Here is a 15,862-nt window from a genome sequence, read left to right as displayed (position 1 = left end):
CCACGCCACACTGGCCACACTGGTCACACCGCGCTGCCGTCACACCAGTCGCACCTCGCTGCTGCCTGCGAAGGTTGTATGACGTCACATCAGTCACACAGATTAGAAACGCGCTGCCGTCACACTGCCCGTCACACTGCCCGTCACACTGCCCGTCACACCCACCAGACTGTGCTGCCTGCGTGGTTTAACTGGCAGTTTCACAGGTAGCGCAGTTTAACGGCTAGCGCGGTTTGTCACTCTCGTCACACTGCGCCGTCTATGAAGGGGTATGTTGTTCGTGTGAACTGACCATTTGAGATCCTCTGCCAGATGTACAGCTAGGAAACGGAAATTATTCACTCTTTCTACAGCAGCGCCGTTGATGGTGATGTGGATATGTGCTTTACTACACCTCCAGAAGTCCACTATCATCTCTTCTGTTTTTGTGACATTGAGGGTGAGATGGTTCTCTTAGCATTAAAGTTTAAAGGCACTGAGATCCTTCTTGTAACCGTCTTGAAATGGCGTTACAAGCAACGGCGTTACAAGCAACGGCATTACAAGCAACGGCGTTACAAGCAATGGCGTTACAAGCAACGGCGTTACTAACTGCATTACCTTTTTCAGTAACAAGTAATCTAACTAATTACTATTCCTATCGTTACAACGCCGTTACCGTTTCTACCAAGAAAATGCGGAGCGGTTGCGTTACTATTTTTCAACAAACAGACGGTTGAACCTGTCTTCAGTGTTGCCAACTCCTCAGTAGGGAAAATCGCTATTGGTTGTCCTAAAAGTCGCTAGAAGTCACTAAATGATGTCATCGCCTAATTTGAATAATTGGCCATGCTAATGTAATTGTAACCTACGTTGTTGGAGAGAGAAATAACATCGTGGAAGAGACATAAAGTGAGTAAAAAAACGTCCTAAATGCATTTAGAATTAGAACTACAAATTAAATTTCTTTCAGCAATTATTGTTTTTTAATGTCACAATTCCAACCCTGATCCTTTACCCGGGCTTGGACCGACAAAAGTGACCCGAAATTGGCACTCTGGGAGAGTTACTTTGTGTGTGTGTGTGTGTGTGTGTTTATTAGTAGTTTTAAAAGTTGTGATCCACAAAACAGCATAACAGTAAAATAAGATCTGACTGCGTTACAGTCAGTGCGGGAGCAGCGGCTTCACTCATGCGTGATTCATTTGCAGTTTGGAGGCATAGGTGTGAACATCTCCTGCCCTGATAGCAGCTGGGGGAGGACTGTCCTCCGCCCGTGAGCGCTTTGGCACGGGTGAGGTGCACCGTGCTAAAGCACCGCTGCTTGTTGAGAGCAAGAGCGATACGCGCTTTCACATCAAAAATTCGACATAAATAAGTCTCCAATAACACCAGAAAGTGTCGCCAGATTTGTAGCTTTTTAGAAAAAAAAGTTGCTAAGAGGATCTGAAAACTCGCTAAATATAGCGACAAAGTCGCTGAATTGGCAACACTGGCTGTCTTCAGCTTACTGCACCTTATATCAGTTGCACAGAAGTAGCTCTACATAATCTGGGCGCTACAGCTTTAAGTAGCTCCCGCGGACGGCAATCACTTTCTGCCAGACGATCACTTTCTAGCACAACACCTGGAACTAGGGGGCAAAACAATGGCATGAGTGTTGCTGTTTGCCTGAGGAAGAATAAAGTAGTCGTGGTAAGCCAATCACATGACCACTTCAAGATGACAAAGCAACAAGGTGATATTTAAACCAGTCTTTTAATTGTGTTGATAGGCCACATAAAACCAGAGTCATGATAAACAATATATATGTCGTGTTTTTCCTCAATATTTTCGTCATGTTTACTGTGTAAGGACAGCACTAGCAAGCACTCTCTGCTATGACCAAAAAACACCAAACAAACAAACAAACAAAAAAACCCCACCCCTTTCATGTTGGTGGAAAAATGCACCATGTCGACCATTTAAAAAATGATATGGCAACATGACATTTGGTTGTTTAGAAAGAGGGGTAAGTTTTAGGAGTGACAGTGAGAGAGAGAGAGCAGAAAAAGAGAGAGAGAGCATCTTTGGAGTGTGTAGTTAATGTGTTGTCTTGTGTAGTTAGTGTGTAGTGTTGTAGATAGTTTTCTGCAGGTGTCAGGCTTGTGATGTTCTCCTTTATAGTGGACAGAAATTATTTTTTTTGGAGTGGCACAAATAATTTGTGTGGCATCTTATATTTGCATTTAAAGTCATGAAATATGATTCAGTAAACATGTTTGTGGTTTTTCGTCTGATTTTAGATCAATTGTGTTAATACAGTATGTCAAAATGAAAATATAAATATAAATTCAGACACGTGAGGTTGTGCTGAAAAGAATGATACCAAACAGGGTAAAGTAAATAGTTTTTAACAGTGAAATGAGGTAAAACCAAATGTAGTGAAAAATGGCCAATTACACCCTGGACCCCAAAGGGTTAATTTTTTTTCCTAAGTAATGCAATAGTTACTTTTCAAGTAATTAATTACTTTTAGAATCTTGTAACTCAGTTACTTTTTTGAAGAAGTAACTAGTAACTAAAATAAATTACTTTTTCAAAGTAACTTGCTCAACAATGCCCACCACTATTGTCTCATGCACAAACTTCAAGATGAAATAGGAGATACTAGTGGCCGTGCAGTCGTAGGTGTAGAGTGAGTACATTAGAGTTCAATATACACCCCTGACGTAACGCCACGCTGCCGTCTGCGAAGGCTGCATGATATTACACCACGCCACACTGGCCACACAGGTCACACCAGTCACACAAGTCACACTGCGCTGCCATCACACTGCCCGTCACACCCATCACACCGTGCTGCCTGCGTGGCTTAACTGGCAGCGTGGTTTAATGGGTAGCGCGGTTTCACGGGCAGCAAGGTTTCACAGGTAGCGCGGTTTAACGGGTAGCGCGGTTTCACGGGTAGCGCGGTTTCACGGGTAGCGCGGTTTATCGGGTAGAGCGGTTTCACGGGTAGCGCGGTTTATCGGGTAGCGCGGTTTATCGGGTAGCGCGGTTTCACGGGTAGCGCGGTTTATCGGGTAGCGCGGTTTCATGGGTAGCGCGGTTTAACGGGCAGCAAGATTTCACGGGTACCACAGTTTCCCGGCTAGCGTGGTTTGTCACTCCCGTCACACTGCGCTGTCATTGAAGGGTATGGAAGTATGTTTTTTGTGTGAACTGACCATTTGAGATTCTCCGCCAGATGTACGGCTAGGAAACGGAAGCGATTCACTCTTTCCACAGCAGCGCCGTTGATGGTAATCGGGGTATTTGCTTTACTACACCTCCAGAAGTCCACCGTCATCTCTTCTGTTTTTCTGACATTGAGGGTGAGATGGTTCGCATTAAAGTTTAAAGGCACTGAGATCCTTCTTGTAACATCACCCTCACTATTGTGTCATCTGCCAACTTCACATTGAAATTGGAGATACTAGTGGCCGTGCAGTCGTAGGTGTAGTGTGAGTACATGAAAGTATACACCTCTGACGTAACACCACGCTTCCGTCTACAAAGGCTGCGTAACGTCACACCAGTGACATCGGATACACAGGTCACATCTTGCTGCCGTCACATCGGTCACACCGGGGTATTAAACCCACCACTGTTGTATCGTCCGCAAACTTCACAATGAAATTGGAGATACTCGTTGCCGTGCAGTCGTAGGTGTAGAGTTCAATATACACCCCTGACGTAACACCACGCTGCCGTCTACGAAGGCTGCTTGACGTTACACCACGCCACACTGGCCACACTGGTCACACCGCGCTGCCGTCACACCAGTCGCACCTCGCTGCTGCCTGCGAAGGTTGTATGACGTCACATCAGTCACACAGATTAGAAACACACTGCCGTCACACTGCCCGTCACACTGCCCGTCACACCCACCAGACTGTGCTGCCTGCGTGGTTTAACTGGCATTTTCACAGGTAGCGCAGTTTAACGGCTAGCGCGGTTTGTCACTCTCGTCACACTGCGCCGTCTATGAAGGGGTATGTTGTTTGTGTGAACTGACCATTTGAGATCCTCTGCCAGATGTACAGCTAGGAAACGGAAATTATTCACTCTTTCTACAGCAGCGCCGTTGATGGTGATGTGGGTATGTGCTTTACTACACCTCCAGAAGTCCACTATCATCTCTTCTGTTTTTGTGACATTGAGGGTGAGATGGTTCTCTTAGCATTAAAGTTTAAAGGCACTGAGATCCTTCTTGTAACCGTCTTGAAATGGCGTTACAAGCAACGGCGTTACAAGCAACGGCATTACTAACTGCGTTACCTTTTTCAGTAACAAGTAATCTAACTAATTACTATTCCTATCGTTACAACGCCGTTACCGTTTCTACCAAGAAAATGCGGAGCGGTTGCGTTACTATTTTTCAACAAACAGATGGTTGAACCTGTCTTCAGTGTTGCCAACTCCTCAGTAGGGAAAATCGCTATTGGTTGTCCTAAAAGTCGCTAGAAGTCACTAAATGATGTCATCGCCTAATTTGAATAATTGGCCATGCTAATGTAATTGTAACCTACGTTGTTGGAGAGAGAAATAACATCGTGGAAGAGACATAAAGTGAGTAAAAAAACGTCCTAAATGCATTTAGAATTAGAACTACAAATTAAATTTCTTTTAGCAATTATTGTTTTTTAATGTCACAATTCCAACCCTGATCCTTTACCCGGGCTTGGACCGACAAAAGTGACCCGAAATTGGCACTCTGGGAGAGTTACTTTGTGTGTGTGTGTGTGTGTTTATTAGTAGTTTTAAAAGTTGTGATCCACAAAACAGCATAACAGTAAAATAAGATCTGACTGCGTTACAGTCAGTGCGGGAGCAGCGGCTTCACTCATGCGCGATTCATTTGCAGTTTGGAGGCATAGGTGTGAACATCTCCTGCCCTGATAGCAGCTGGGGGAGGACTGTCCTCCGCCCGTGAGCGCTTTGGCACGGGTGAGGTGCACCGTGCCAAAGCACCGCTGCTTGTTGAGAGTAAGAGCGATACGCGCTTTCACATCAAAAATTCGACATAAATAAGTCTCCAATAACACCAGAAAGTGTCGCCAGATTTGTCGCTTTTTAGAAAAAAAAGTCACTAAGAGGGTCTGAAAACTCGCTAAATATAGCGAGAAAGTTGCTAAGTTTGCAACACTGGCTGTCTTCAGCTTACTGCACCTCAGGGGCGATTCTAGGATCAGAGCTTTGGGGGTGCTGAGCACCCAGAGAGCTTCCCATCCAGGCAAGATAAACTTTACTCGTCACGATGAGACGTCTTCCCCGTCTCTGTCAGTCCCTGCATCCTTAAATGTCTCCAGTTGTCCCGAGTTCCCTCTGACTGTCTCCTTGGTGCATTTAAACCCCTGTTCCTCCCTGTCCTCATCGTCTGCTGACTTCATCTCCATTATCAGTCATCAAAATTTAAGCCTCTCTGTGCAAGTCTGCAAATTTCTTTATTAAATCATAAGATTCTTAAATTCATCAAGTCTCTCTGTGCCTGGTTCCTCGTCACAAAAGATGACATCACTGTTTTGTACATTTTAACACAATTTAATCCCCACATTTGTGAAAGAAAAGCAAAACACTTTTTTGAAAAGTCTGTAACAAAACCATCAAATCTGATCAAGGTTATTTAAATGCTGCAAAAGAAGAATGGATTGGAATAAAATAAAAAAACCCATATCCTAACCTTAATTACTGCGGGAGAATAATGAATGATGCTCATAATGATGCTCATAGTGAGTATGCAGTACAGAGAGGCTGCCTCTCTGTACTGCATCCAGTCAGTTAGCTAGTTAGTAACTTGGGTTCAATATCGGCACATGCACATATGACAAAATAACCAGTTTCTCTCATTACATTTCAAACAGGACAGTGGTAACAACAGCAGGCAAGATAATGTTAAGTTTTAGATTTTAAATACGCTGTATAAATTTCAATGGGAGCAACGGGACGGTCAAATATCACTGATTTTACTACAGCACCCCCAAAAATGGGCTAAAATCGCCCCTGCTTTGAACACTCTTTCTGTGTTTGCACATTAAGTTTTATTTAGTGGCCAACTGAAAGCTTATTGGTCACTCATCTTGACTTTTAATAAATTCTGGCACATTTTGTTGGCCTTTCATCTCAGCCCTCCTTTATTACACGTATATTGTTTTTATTGTTTAGATTTGACACTAAATTGAAAGTTGATATCAACTTTAAAGAAATTCGCTTCACCACACAGATAACAGCTGTACTGTATTTGATTTATTTATTTCTTTATTTTGACATTAAAATTCAGTTTGGGAGTATCCAAGCCCATGTTGTTGACCGTGCAATTTATCGGTACTTTTCAGACAGGGCAAGCGCCAGCGCAGTCAGGAACTTGTCAATAGCCACGTGGACCTCGGGGGTGAAGTCGTTGGGGAATGTGGTGGACAGGACCACAAGGAGGTTGTGAGAGAGAACCTGTGAAAAAATGATAGCCTCATTTAAAGTCACATTTAATTGCTGTAATATTCTGCAAACATTGTCTTTGTACAATTGAACCGCACAGTCTGGGTTAAGTGTAATTTAGACATGTTGTGTTTAATAATGTTTCTGTGAGAAATAGATTTGCTTGGGAATAGCTACTTGGGAAGAAAAACTTGGGTTGTCTAAAGACAAAAAAATATTAAATCTATTAAATTTTTATGATATTAATACGATAATGCACAAAAGTTGTGATCTGTTTTATTTAAGTCCAAACCTTCACAGCAAAACACTAAAAAGTTTCACTGCTATGATTTAATAAATAAGTACCTTGAAGTTTGCAGGGTCCACTCTCAGAGTGAAGGCGTGCAGCCCACTGAGGCTCAGAAGACCACCGGTCAGATCATCAATTTTGCTGACAGCGTCAGTAACTGCAGCCATCACGGTTGCTCCGTGCTTCCTCACCGGGGCAGAGCCGGGGCTCAGGTCCTTCCAGTGGGAGAAATAAATCTTGGTCTGAGGGTACACTGTCAGCATCCTGGATAAAAATTTAAGGTGAGTTAACAGTACATATATTTTTAAAAAAGGAGCAGGTTAAAGCAGTCCTTTTGGGTTCGTAGATTATAAGTCATAATCCATATTTACCTGGAGACAGCATCACAGCCGATTTGTTCCTCCTTTCCAGCCACCTTAGCCCAAAAGGCTTTGACTGTGTCCTTGTCCTTAGCAGAAAGACTGGCCATCTTGCCTGTTGACTTTTCGTTTGAAGTTGTCTTGACCACCAGAAAAGCTTTAGGCCTTTATATGTAGAACAGTAAACGGACACACCCGACACACCTCAGAGATAGCAACAGGCTCTTGGACAGGCCCAACATAGCTTTGAAAACTACTGAAGAAAAAGAGTTTTAAATGGTGTTCACCTATAAAGTTAGTGCACACAATAAAGAAATAAAACTAAACCAAAGAGTGGAAAAGGGAAATGTATTTCTAGACAACAAAATCAAATCAGTTTTATTGTCACATCACATGTGCAGGTACACTGGTACAGTACATGCGAGTGAAATTCTTGCGTGCGAGCTTCACAAGCAACAGAGGTGTGTAAAAATACAATAACATAAGAACAAGCAAAATATAAGAGCGGGTAAATCTGACAATTATACGAATAAATATATGTACAATATAAGAGTATATGTGCATTACTGAATGTGTATACTAAATATGTATATCTATAGGTGTGTGTGTGTGTGTGTGTGTGTATATATATATATATATATATTTTAAAAATAAAATAGAAAATCATGAAGTAACATACTTTTTAATAAATACCTAAAATTGCAATGTTTTTGGCTCATGGGTTACATTAACAAATGAAAACTGTATTTTTAACTTTGACTGTTTATTAAAATAATTGTTTATCATCTGAAATAATCAAATTTGATAGACAGTTCAGTTTTTAAGGTGAGACATTAGTGAATCCCGTATTTATTTATGTTGCAAACGGATATCAGAATGGAAAACAATTAATTAATGATATCAGAGGTTTTTTATAACAAGGCATTTTCTTTTCAAGCATGCGCTAATTTTTTATATTTTGACAGCTGCAATCTTAACAGTGGATAAAACCACTTTTTACACAGGAGATTTTGGACGCATTATTATATCAATTCAAAAATCAGAAAATACCAACAATCTATATAAAGTAATGCTTCTGATGTAAAACTGGAAACTTAGAAAAAATGTAGTCAGATAAGCAACTAAATGTATGTTTACTACACTTTCTTTACACTATTCTAGAGGAGAAGCTATGGAAGCAAAGTAGCATGTGCATGAAAATGAAGGAATGATCAAGAAGCACTTGAAGAGCGCAAACCCCCACCAAAGGAGCTCACTATCTGGGCAGTATTTACATTTGAGGGAATAGTATTGTATTTCAGGGGGCTGAATAATTACACACACCCCACTTTTCAGTTATTTATTTGTAAAAAAAATGTTTGGAATCGTACGATTTTTGTTCCACTTCTCACGTGTACACCACTTTGAATTCCAATAAAATTGATTCATGTTTGTGGCTGTAATGTGACAAAATGTGGAAAAGTTCAAGGGGACCAAATACTTTTGCAAGACACTGTACTTGTGAGACTCATAGTGTCTGAGTTCTAAGAATGTTTGTACATTCTTCACCTATAAATCATGAATAAATCCACAATTTCATTGTACATGGGCTATTTGATGCTATGCTATTAAGTTGATCTTGGTGGATGGAAGTGAAATTTTAATGGACTGTTAACAAAACCCTACAGACACACACACAGATGCTCCAAAAAAATAACATCCTTGGTGGAGAAAATGAATGAATGAACAAATGAATGAATGGATGGATGGATGGATGGATGGATGAGATGGTTGAATCTTAGTTTCTTATCTTAAATGTTTCACATATGGCCCTTAACATAAATTTGTGTAGATGTCATGTATTTTTCCCTTAAAAAAATTAAAAACATTATGGAGAGAAAAAAATATGTTGGTAACTATAAATACTGTTAATTTGGGGCAGATTTGGTCTAATTCATTCAAGCAATGATGTAATTTCACTTCAAATTTATGATTTAAATATAGACATGTAGATTGCCAAGGAGTCATTGCTCCAAATTGAAATTCTGCAGTTAACTGCCGTTTGTTCAGGCAGTTAAAACTTGTGATAACTAAGGTTTGAGGATGACGTTTGTTTCTGCCTTATCTAAACTTCCAACAGGTGGATCCACCCTGAGAGCAATAAATGTTTCCTGGATATCTCTGGGTTGATCTTTACTTTTTTCTTTTTTTGTTCACAAAAGAGCTCACAAGTTGAGATTTCCTGTTCAGACAGAGGTGATCCTTCATTGCAGTGAAACGTAAAAAACAGGACATAAAATAATAAAAGCTAATGAGGCTCACGTGTATACCTGAGTGGACACAACTAGCTATCTGAGTGGTCAGAGGCTAAATTAGCAGATTTTGAGAGTGACGAATGAAAATAATTTATAATTTAATTTATGATTTAATGATAACAAAAAAAAGACACATTTTCTTTGATTCAGTTTGATGGTGAAGTGAATATAGTCCTGCCAATCCCCAGACTGGCACATCCCACTGTCTAACTCCACCCAACTGCATATCTTTGGGTGGAGCGAAACAGACCTTTAAAAGCTGCACGCGCTGACCTGCTGACCAACAGGACAAGTGCAAAACTCAAAAAGGCAAAATGGTTGTGTGGACAGACTTTGAGCGCACCACGATCCAGGAGATTTTCTCCAAGATCGACTATGCAGTCGTTGGACAAGCAGCTTTTTCCAGGTATGACCATGTTTCTGATATTTACTCCCTTAAAGAATGTGCAAGATTATATGACATTATATATATATGTCTCTTCTTTAGTAATTGTAAGCTATTTAACATTTTCAAGAGCAAATCAATTATTCATATATTCCCTCAGGTGTCTGATTGTCTACCCCTGGACTCAGAGGTATTTCGGTGGATTTGGAAACCTCTACAATGCTGCTGCCATCACATCAAATCCAAGGGTTGCATCTCATGGAAAAGTCATCATGGAAGCTCTGGAAAAAGCCGTGAAGGACATGGACAACATCAAGGCCACATATGCAGAGCTGAGCGCGCTGCACTCTGAGAAACTGCAGGTGGACCCTGACAATTTCATGGTAGGCAATGCTGAACTGATGGTACTGGCTTCTATTGACATTTATGTATTTATTTAGCATGTTCAGGATTTCTCATGCATGTTGTGTTGTTTTACAGCTCCTGGGCGACTGCCTGACCATTGTGGTTGCTTCCCAGCTGCGTAAAGCCTTCACTCCTGAGGTACACGCGGCTTTTCAGAAGTTCCTGGCAGTGGTGGTGTCTTCCCTCAGAAAGCAGTACTACTAGAAAGCTACAGAGGACCGTCACATACTCTGTTTTTTTAATCATGTCTTAAGGAGGCTTAAATAAATAAAACAACGGGCATATTCTTCACTTTGTTGTTTTTTCCTTTTCCAACATTTGTAATTATATCAGGGTGTAGCAGAAGAGTTAAATAGTGGGTGTATCTTGTAGTGCAAGCTATAAATGAGCCTATTCTTTTAATTTTTAAATGGTGTCCTCCCTCAGAAAACAGTACTACTAGAGAGCTACAGAGGACTGTTTTTAAAGTGTGACTCAAAATGCTGATAATAAATAAGATATATGAAGCATATACCTCAAGTTGTTCATTTTATTTCCCTTTTTTCAGAATATATGGTCATATTAGTAAATAAAAGTAACTCTTTGAGAGTCTTGTAAGCTTTGTTCATATATAGAAAAATATATAGGCCTACACACTGTTCTTTTATACTGTTCTGTAAGACAGCTGATGTACAAACGAAATACAACTACATCCAAATACAAACACACACAGAAAAATGTGAGCAAGGTGATACTTGTAAAAAGAAAACACCATTGTGTCTTCTAGTTGATGGTATCCATAACAACCATGGTATTGGATCAATTGTAGTGCAATAGGGTCTGCTCTCCCCTACATAAACTGCCTATATAGATTTAAAGTATCAGTATCAGTATTGGTATGCGAAAAACTGGGCCTTTATTTACTTGGTATCAGATCGATACCTTATTCTGCATTATCCCACATCACTACTATCTTCTTCTGGGGTGTTTTTTTTAAAGGCATTACTTCTAGTAAATCAGATTGTGCTGTAACTGATCGAGGTCAAATGAACTGTCAATTACTAATAAGAGCATGTGACCCTGGCCATGGTTATAATGAAAATAAAGTTTGCAGTGTTTGGTTTTATAAATCATTTGAACGTACACATTTTTTTTTCTTTGCTTTACAAATTTTGTTGGTTATTGTATTGCTCTGGACAATTATAAAAGAATCATAAAAAATAATAGCGAAGATAAGCTAAAATGTCAGCAGATGTTCTCAGCAAACAGCATGTGCTGTTGTGTCCTGGGTTTATCTTGGATTGGATTTTCCCTGTTATTTTAAAGCATAATTGCTGCAGCAACAATATATATACAGGCATCTAAAAAGTTATTTCTATAGAATGAATCAAATTAATGTTGATATTATTTTAAAAAATATAATCGTAAGAATATTAATTTGTGCTGGGATCTGCAAAACATCGGCAGCCTCCTAGCCTGCAATAAAGTTATAGCGATGTTACTTTTATTGCACAACATTATAGCTGTAGAAACAAATAAAATCGTTACTCTGTGGCACTTCGCATTTAATGGTAAGAAAGGTAGGCTATTACTTTAAACCAGGGGCAATTCTAGGATCAGAGCTTTGGGGGTGCTGAGCACCCAGAGAGCTGCCCATCCAGGCAAGATAAACTTTACTCGTCACGATGAGACGTCTTCCCCGTCTCTGTCAGTCCCTGCATCCTTAAATGTCTCCAGTTGTCCCGAGTTCCCTCTGACTGTCTCCTTGGTGCATTTAAACCCCTGTTCCTCCCTGTCCTCATCGTCTGCTGACTTCATCTCCATTATCAGTCATCAAAATTTAAGCCTCTCTGTGCAAGTCTGCAAATTTCTTTATTAAATCATAAGATTCTTAAATTCATCAAGTCTCTCTGTGCCTGGTTCCTCGTCACAAAAGATGACATCACTGTTTTGTACATTTTAACACAATTTAATCCCCACATTTGTGAAAGAAAAGCAAAACACTTTTTTGAAAAGTCTGTAACAAAACCATCAAATCTGATCAAGGTTATTTAAATGCTGCAAAAGAAGAATGGATTGGAATAAAATAAAAAAACCCATATCCTAACCTTAATTACTGCGGGAGAATAATGAATGATGCTCATAATGATGCTCATAGTGAGTATGCAGTACAGAGAGGCTGCCTCTCTGTACTGCATCCAGTCAGTTAGCTAGTTAGTAACTTGGGTTCAATATCGGCACATGCACATATGACAAAATAACCAGTTTCTCTCATTACATTTCAAACAGGACAGTGGTAACAACAGCAGGCAAGATAATATTAAGTTTTAGATTTTAAATACGCTGTATAAATTTCAATGGGAGCAACGGGACGGTCAAATATCACTGATTTTACTACAGAGCAGGACGGATTGTAGGGTAGCAAACATCGTCGGAAAAGACATTTTCAACACTGCAGGTTACCTGGTGTAATGTTTTTCAGCTAAAAAGAAACATGGTCTGACTCCTACCAACTATATAAAGAGTAAATGGAGGTTAAATGCAGCTAATATGTCCTGTTTTAAGCTAGGCACTTCTCCTTCCGCTCCGCTGCGTCTCAGCCACTATCGCTCTGGCAGCAACGGCGCTGCAGAGCAAGGGAGAGCCGAGCTGGAAAAAAACCATTTTGGGAGGGGGGAGGGCCCTCCCCCCTCCCAAAATTAACTTTTGTAACAGCAAATTAACTTTTGCTGTTACAATGTTCCGTCTCAATGAAGTACTGTATGCTTTTTATATTTTTAATAGTGTGTCACACAAACAACAAATATTGTGAAAAAAAGTAAGAAATCTTTAGGGGTGCTGAAGCACCCCCAAAAATGGGCTAAAATCGCCCCTGCTGCACCTTATATCAGTTGCACAGAAGTAGCTCTACATAATCTGGGCGCTACAGCTTTAAGTAGCTCCCGCAGACGGCAATCACTTTCTGCCAGACGATCACTTTCTAGCACAACACCTGGAACTAGGGGGCAAAACAATGGCACGAGTGTTGCTGTTTGCCTGAGGAAGAATAAAGTAGTCGTGGTAAGCCAATCACATGACCACTTCAAGATGACAAAGCAACAAGGTGATATTTAAACCAGTATTTTAATTGTGTTGATAGGCCACGTAAAACCAGAGTCATGATAAACAATATATATGTCGTGTTTTTCCTCAATATTTTCGTCATGTTTACTGTGTAAGGACAGCACTAGCAAGCACTCTCTGCTATGACCAAAAAACACCAAACAAACAAACAAACAAAAAAAACCCCACCCCTTTCATGTTGGTGGAAAAATGCACCATGTCGACCAATCAAAAAATGATATGGCAACATGACATTTGGTTGTTTAGAAAGAGGGGTAAGTTTTAGGAGTGACAGTGAGAGAGAGAGAGCAGAAAAAGAGAGAGAGCAAGTTTTGAGATGTGAGAGATTTGTGATGTTTAGCATCTTTGGAGTGTGTAGTTAATGTGTTGTCTTGTGTAGTTAGTGTGTAGTGTTGTAGATAGTTTTCTGCAGGTGTCAGGCTTGTGATGTTCTCCTTTATAATGGACAGAAATTATTTTTTTTGGCGTGGCACAAATAATTTGTGTGGCATCTTATATTTGCATTTAAAGTCATGAAATATGATTCAGTAAACATGTTTGTGGTTTTTCGTCTGATTTTAGATCAATTGTGTTAATACAGTATGTCAAAATGAAAATATAAATATGAATTCAGACACGTGAGGTTGTGCTGAAAAGAATGATACCAAACAGGGTAAAGTAAATAGTTTTTAACAGTGAAATGAGGTAAAACCAAATGTAGTGAAAAATGGCCAATTACACCCTGGACCCCAAAGGGTTAATTTTTTTCCTAAGTAATGCAATAGTTACTTTTCAAGTAATTAATTACTTTTAGAATCTTGTAACTCAGTTACTAACTCAGTTACTTTTTTGAAGAAGTAACTAGTAACTAAAATAAATTACTTTTTCAAAGTAACTTGCTCAACAATGCCCACCACTATTGTCTCATGCACAAACTTCAAGATGAAATAGGAGATACTAGTGGCCGTGCAGTCGTAGGTGTAGAGTGAGTACATTAGAGTTCAATATACACCCCTGACATAACGCCACGCTGCCGTCTGCGAAGGCTGCATGATATTACACCACGCCACACTGGCCACACAGGTCACACCAGTCACACAAGTCACACTGCGCTGCCATCACACTGCCCGTCACACCCATCACACCGTGCTGCCTGCGTGGCTTAACTGGCAGCGTGGTTTAATGGGTAGCGCGGTTTCACAGGTAGCGCGGTTTAACGGGTAGCGCGGTTTAACGGGTAGCGTGGTTTAATGGGTAGCGCGGTTTCACAGGTAGCGCGGTTTAACGGGTAGCGCGGTTTAACGGGTAGCGCGGTTTATCGGGTAGCGCGGTTTCACGGGTAGCGCGGTTTCACGGGTAGCGCGGTTTCACGGGTAGCGCGGTTTCATGGGTAGCGCGGTTTAACGGGCAGCAAGATTTCACGGGTACCACAGTTTCCCGGCTAGCGTGGTTTTGTCACACTGCGCTGTCATTGAAGGGTATGGAAGTATGTTTTTTGTGTGAACTGACCATTTGAGATTCTCCGCCAGATGTACGGCTAGGAAACGGAAGCGATTCACTCTTTCCACAGCAGCGCCGTTGATGGTAATCGGGGTATGTGCTTTACTACACCTCCAGAAGTCCACCGTCATCTCTTCTGTTTTTCTGACATTGAGGGTGAGATGGTTCGCATTAAAGTTTAAAGGCACTGAGATCCTTCTTGTAACATCACCCTCACTATTGTGTCATCCGCAAACATCAAAATGAAATTGGAGATACTAGTGGCCGTGAAGTCAAAGGTGTAGAGTGAGTACATGAGAGTTCAGTATACACCCCTGACGTAACACCACGCTGCCGTCTGTGAAGGCTGCATGATGTTACACCGCGCCACACCGGTCACACAGGTCGCACCGTGCTGCTGTCACATCCGGGTTTCACCTTTGGTGATAAGACCCACCACTGTTGTATTGTCCGCCAACTTCACATTGAAATTGGAGATACTAGTGGCCGTGCAGTCGTAGGTGTAGTGTGAGTACATGAAAGTATCCACCTCTGACGTAACACCACACTTCCGTCTACAAAGGCTGCGTAACGTCACACCAGTGACATCGGATACACAGGTCACACTTTGCTGCCGTCACATCGGTCACACCGGGGTATTAACCCACCACTGTTGTATCGTCCGCTAACTTCACAATGAAATTGGAGATACTAGTTGCCGTGCAGTCGTAGGTGTAGAGTTCAATATACACCCCTGACGTAACACCACGCTGCCGTCTACGAAGGCTGCTTGACGTTACACCACGCCACACTGGCCACACTGGTCACACCGCGCTGCCGTCACACCAGTCGCACCTCGCTGCTGCCTGCGAAGGTTGTATGACGTCACATCAGTCACACAGATTAGAAACGCGCTGCCGTCACACTGCCCGTCACACCCACCAGACTGTGCTGCCTGCGTGGTTTAACTGGCAGTTTCACAGGTAGCGCAGTTTAACGGCTAGCGCGGTTTGTCACTCTCGTCACACTGCGCCGTCTATGAAGGGGTATGTTGTTCGTGTGAACTGACCATTTGAGATCCTCTGCCAGATGTACAGCTAGGAAACGGAAATTATTCACTCTTTCTACAGCAGCG

General features: G+C 41.3%; 2 protein-coding genes across 2 annotated transcripts; one reads left to right on the top strand and one right to left on the bottom strand.

Annotated features, from left to right (window-relative positions):
* Positions 1-6,318: 6,318 nt before the first annotated feature.
* On the bottom strand, positions 6,319-7,213 carry LOC148102989 (hemoglobin embryonic subunit alpha-like). Its single transcript, XM_087840351.1, has 3 exons — positions 7,096-7,213; positions 6,781-6,988; positions 6,319-6,447 (listed from the first exon to the last, which is right to left on the bottom strand). The coding sequence occupies exons 1-3, from the start codon at positions 7,191-7,193 to the stop codon at positions 6,319-6,321; spliced, it is 435 nt and encodes a 144-aa protein (XP_087696477.1). The 5' UTR covers positions 7,194-7,213.
* Positions 7,214-9,675: 2,462 nt separating this feature from the next.
* LOC148102988 (hemoglobin subunit beta-like) lies at positions 9,676-10,458 on the top strand. The gene is made up of 3 exons (XM_087840350.1): positions 9,676-9,783; positions 9,923-10,145; positions 10,243-10,458. Exons 1-3 carry the CDS (start codon positions 9,692-9,694, stop codon positions 10,369-10,371), a joined length of 444 nt encoding a protein of 147 aa, XP_087696476.1. The 5' UTR covers positions 9,676-9,691; the 3' UTR covers positions 10,372-10,458.
* The last annotated feature ends 5,404 nt before the right edge of the window (positions 10,459-15,862 follow it).

This window comes from Neolamprologus brichardi, chromosome 4, assembly GCF_056152115.1.
Source record: "Neolamprologus brichardi isolate AB-2024 chromosome 4, ASM5615211v1, whole genome shotgun sequence".
Lineage (NCBI taxonomy): Eukaryota > Metazoa > Chordata > Actinopteri > Cichliformes > Cichlidae > Neolamprologus > Neolamprologus brichardi.
The sequence above is the reverse complement of the archived record's forward strand: the minus strand, read 5'-3'. Positions and strand labels throughout refer to the sequence as shown.

Bases quoted from the DNA above. Each gene is read 5' to 3' on its own strand.
- LOC148102989 (XM_087840351.1), bottom strand. From the start codon at position 7,193: ATGGCCAGTCTTTCTGCTAAGGACAAGGACACAGTCAAAGCCTTTTGG. The intron at 6,989-7,095 runs GTAAATATGGAT...ATTTTTATCCAG, and splicing joins GGCTGTGATGCTGTCTCCAG to GATGCTGACAGTGTACCCTC. The intron at 6,448-6,780 runs GTACTTATTTAT...ATTTTTTCACAG, and splicing joins TGGACCCTGCAAACTTCAAG to GTTCTCTCTCACAACCTCCT.
- LOC148102988 (XM_087840350.1), top strand. From the start codon at position 9,692: ATGGTTGTGTGGACAGACTTTGAGCGCACCACGATCCAGGAGATTTTC. The intron at 9,784-9,922 runs GTATGACCATGT...ATATTCCCTCAG, and splicing joins GGACAAGCAGCTTTTTCCAG to GTGTCTGATTGTCTACCCCT. The intron at 10,146-10,242 runs GTAGGCAATGCT...GTTGTTTTACAG, and splicing joins TGGACCCTGACAATTTCATG to CTCCTGGGCGACTGCCTGAC.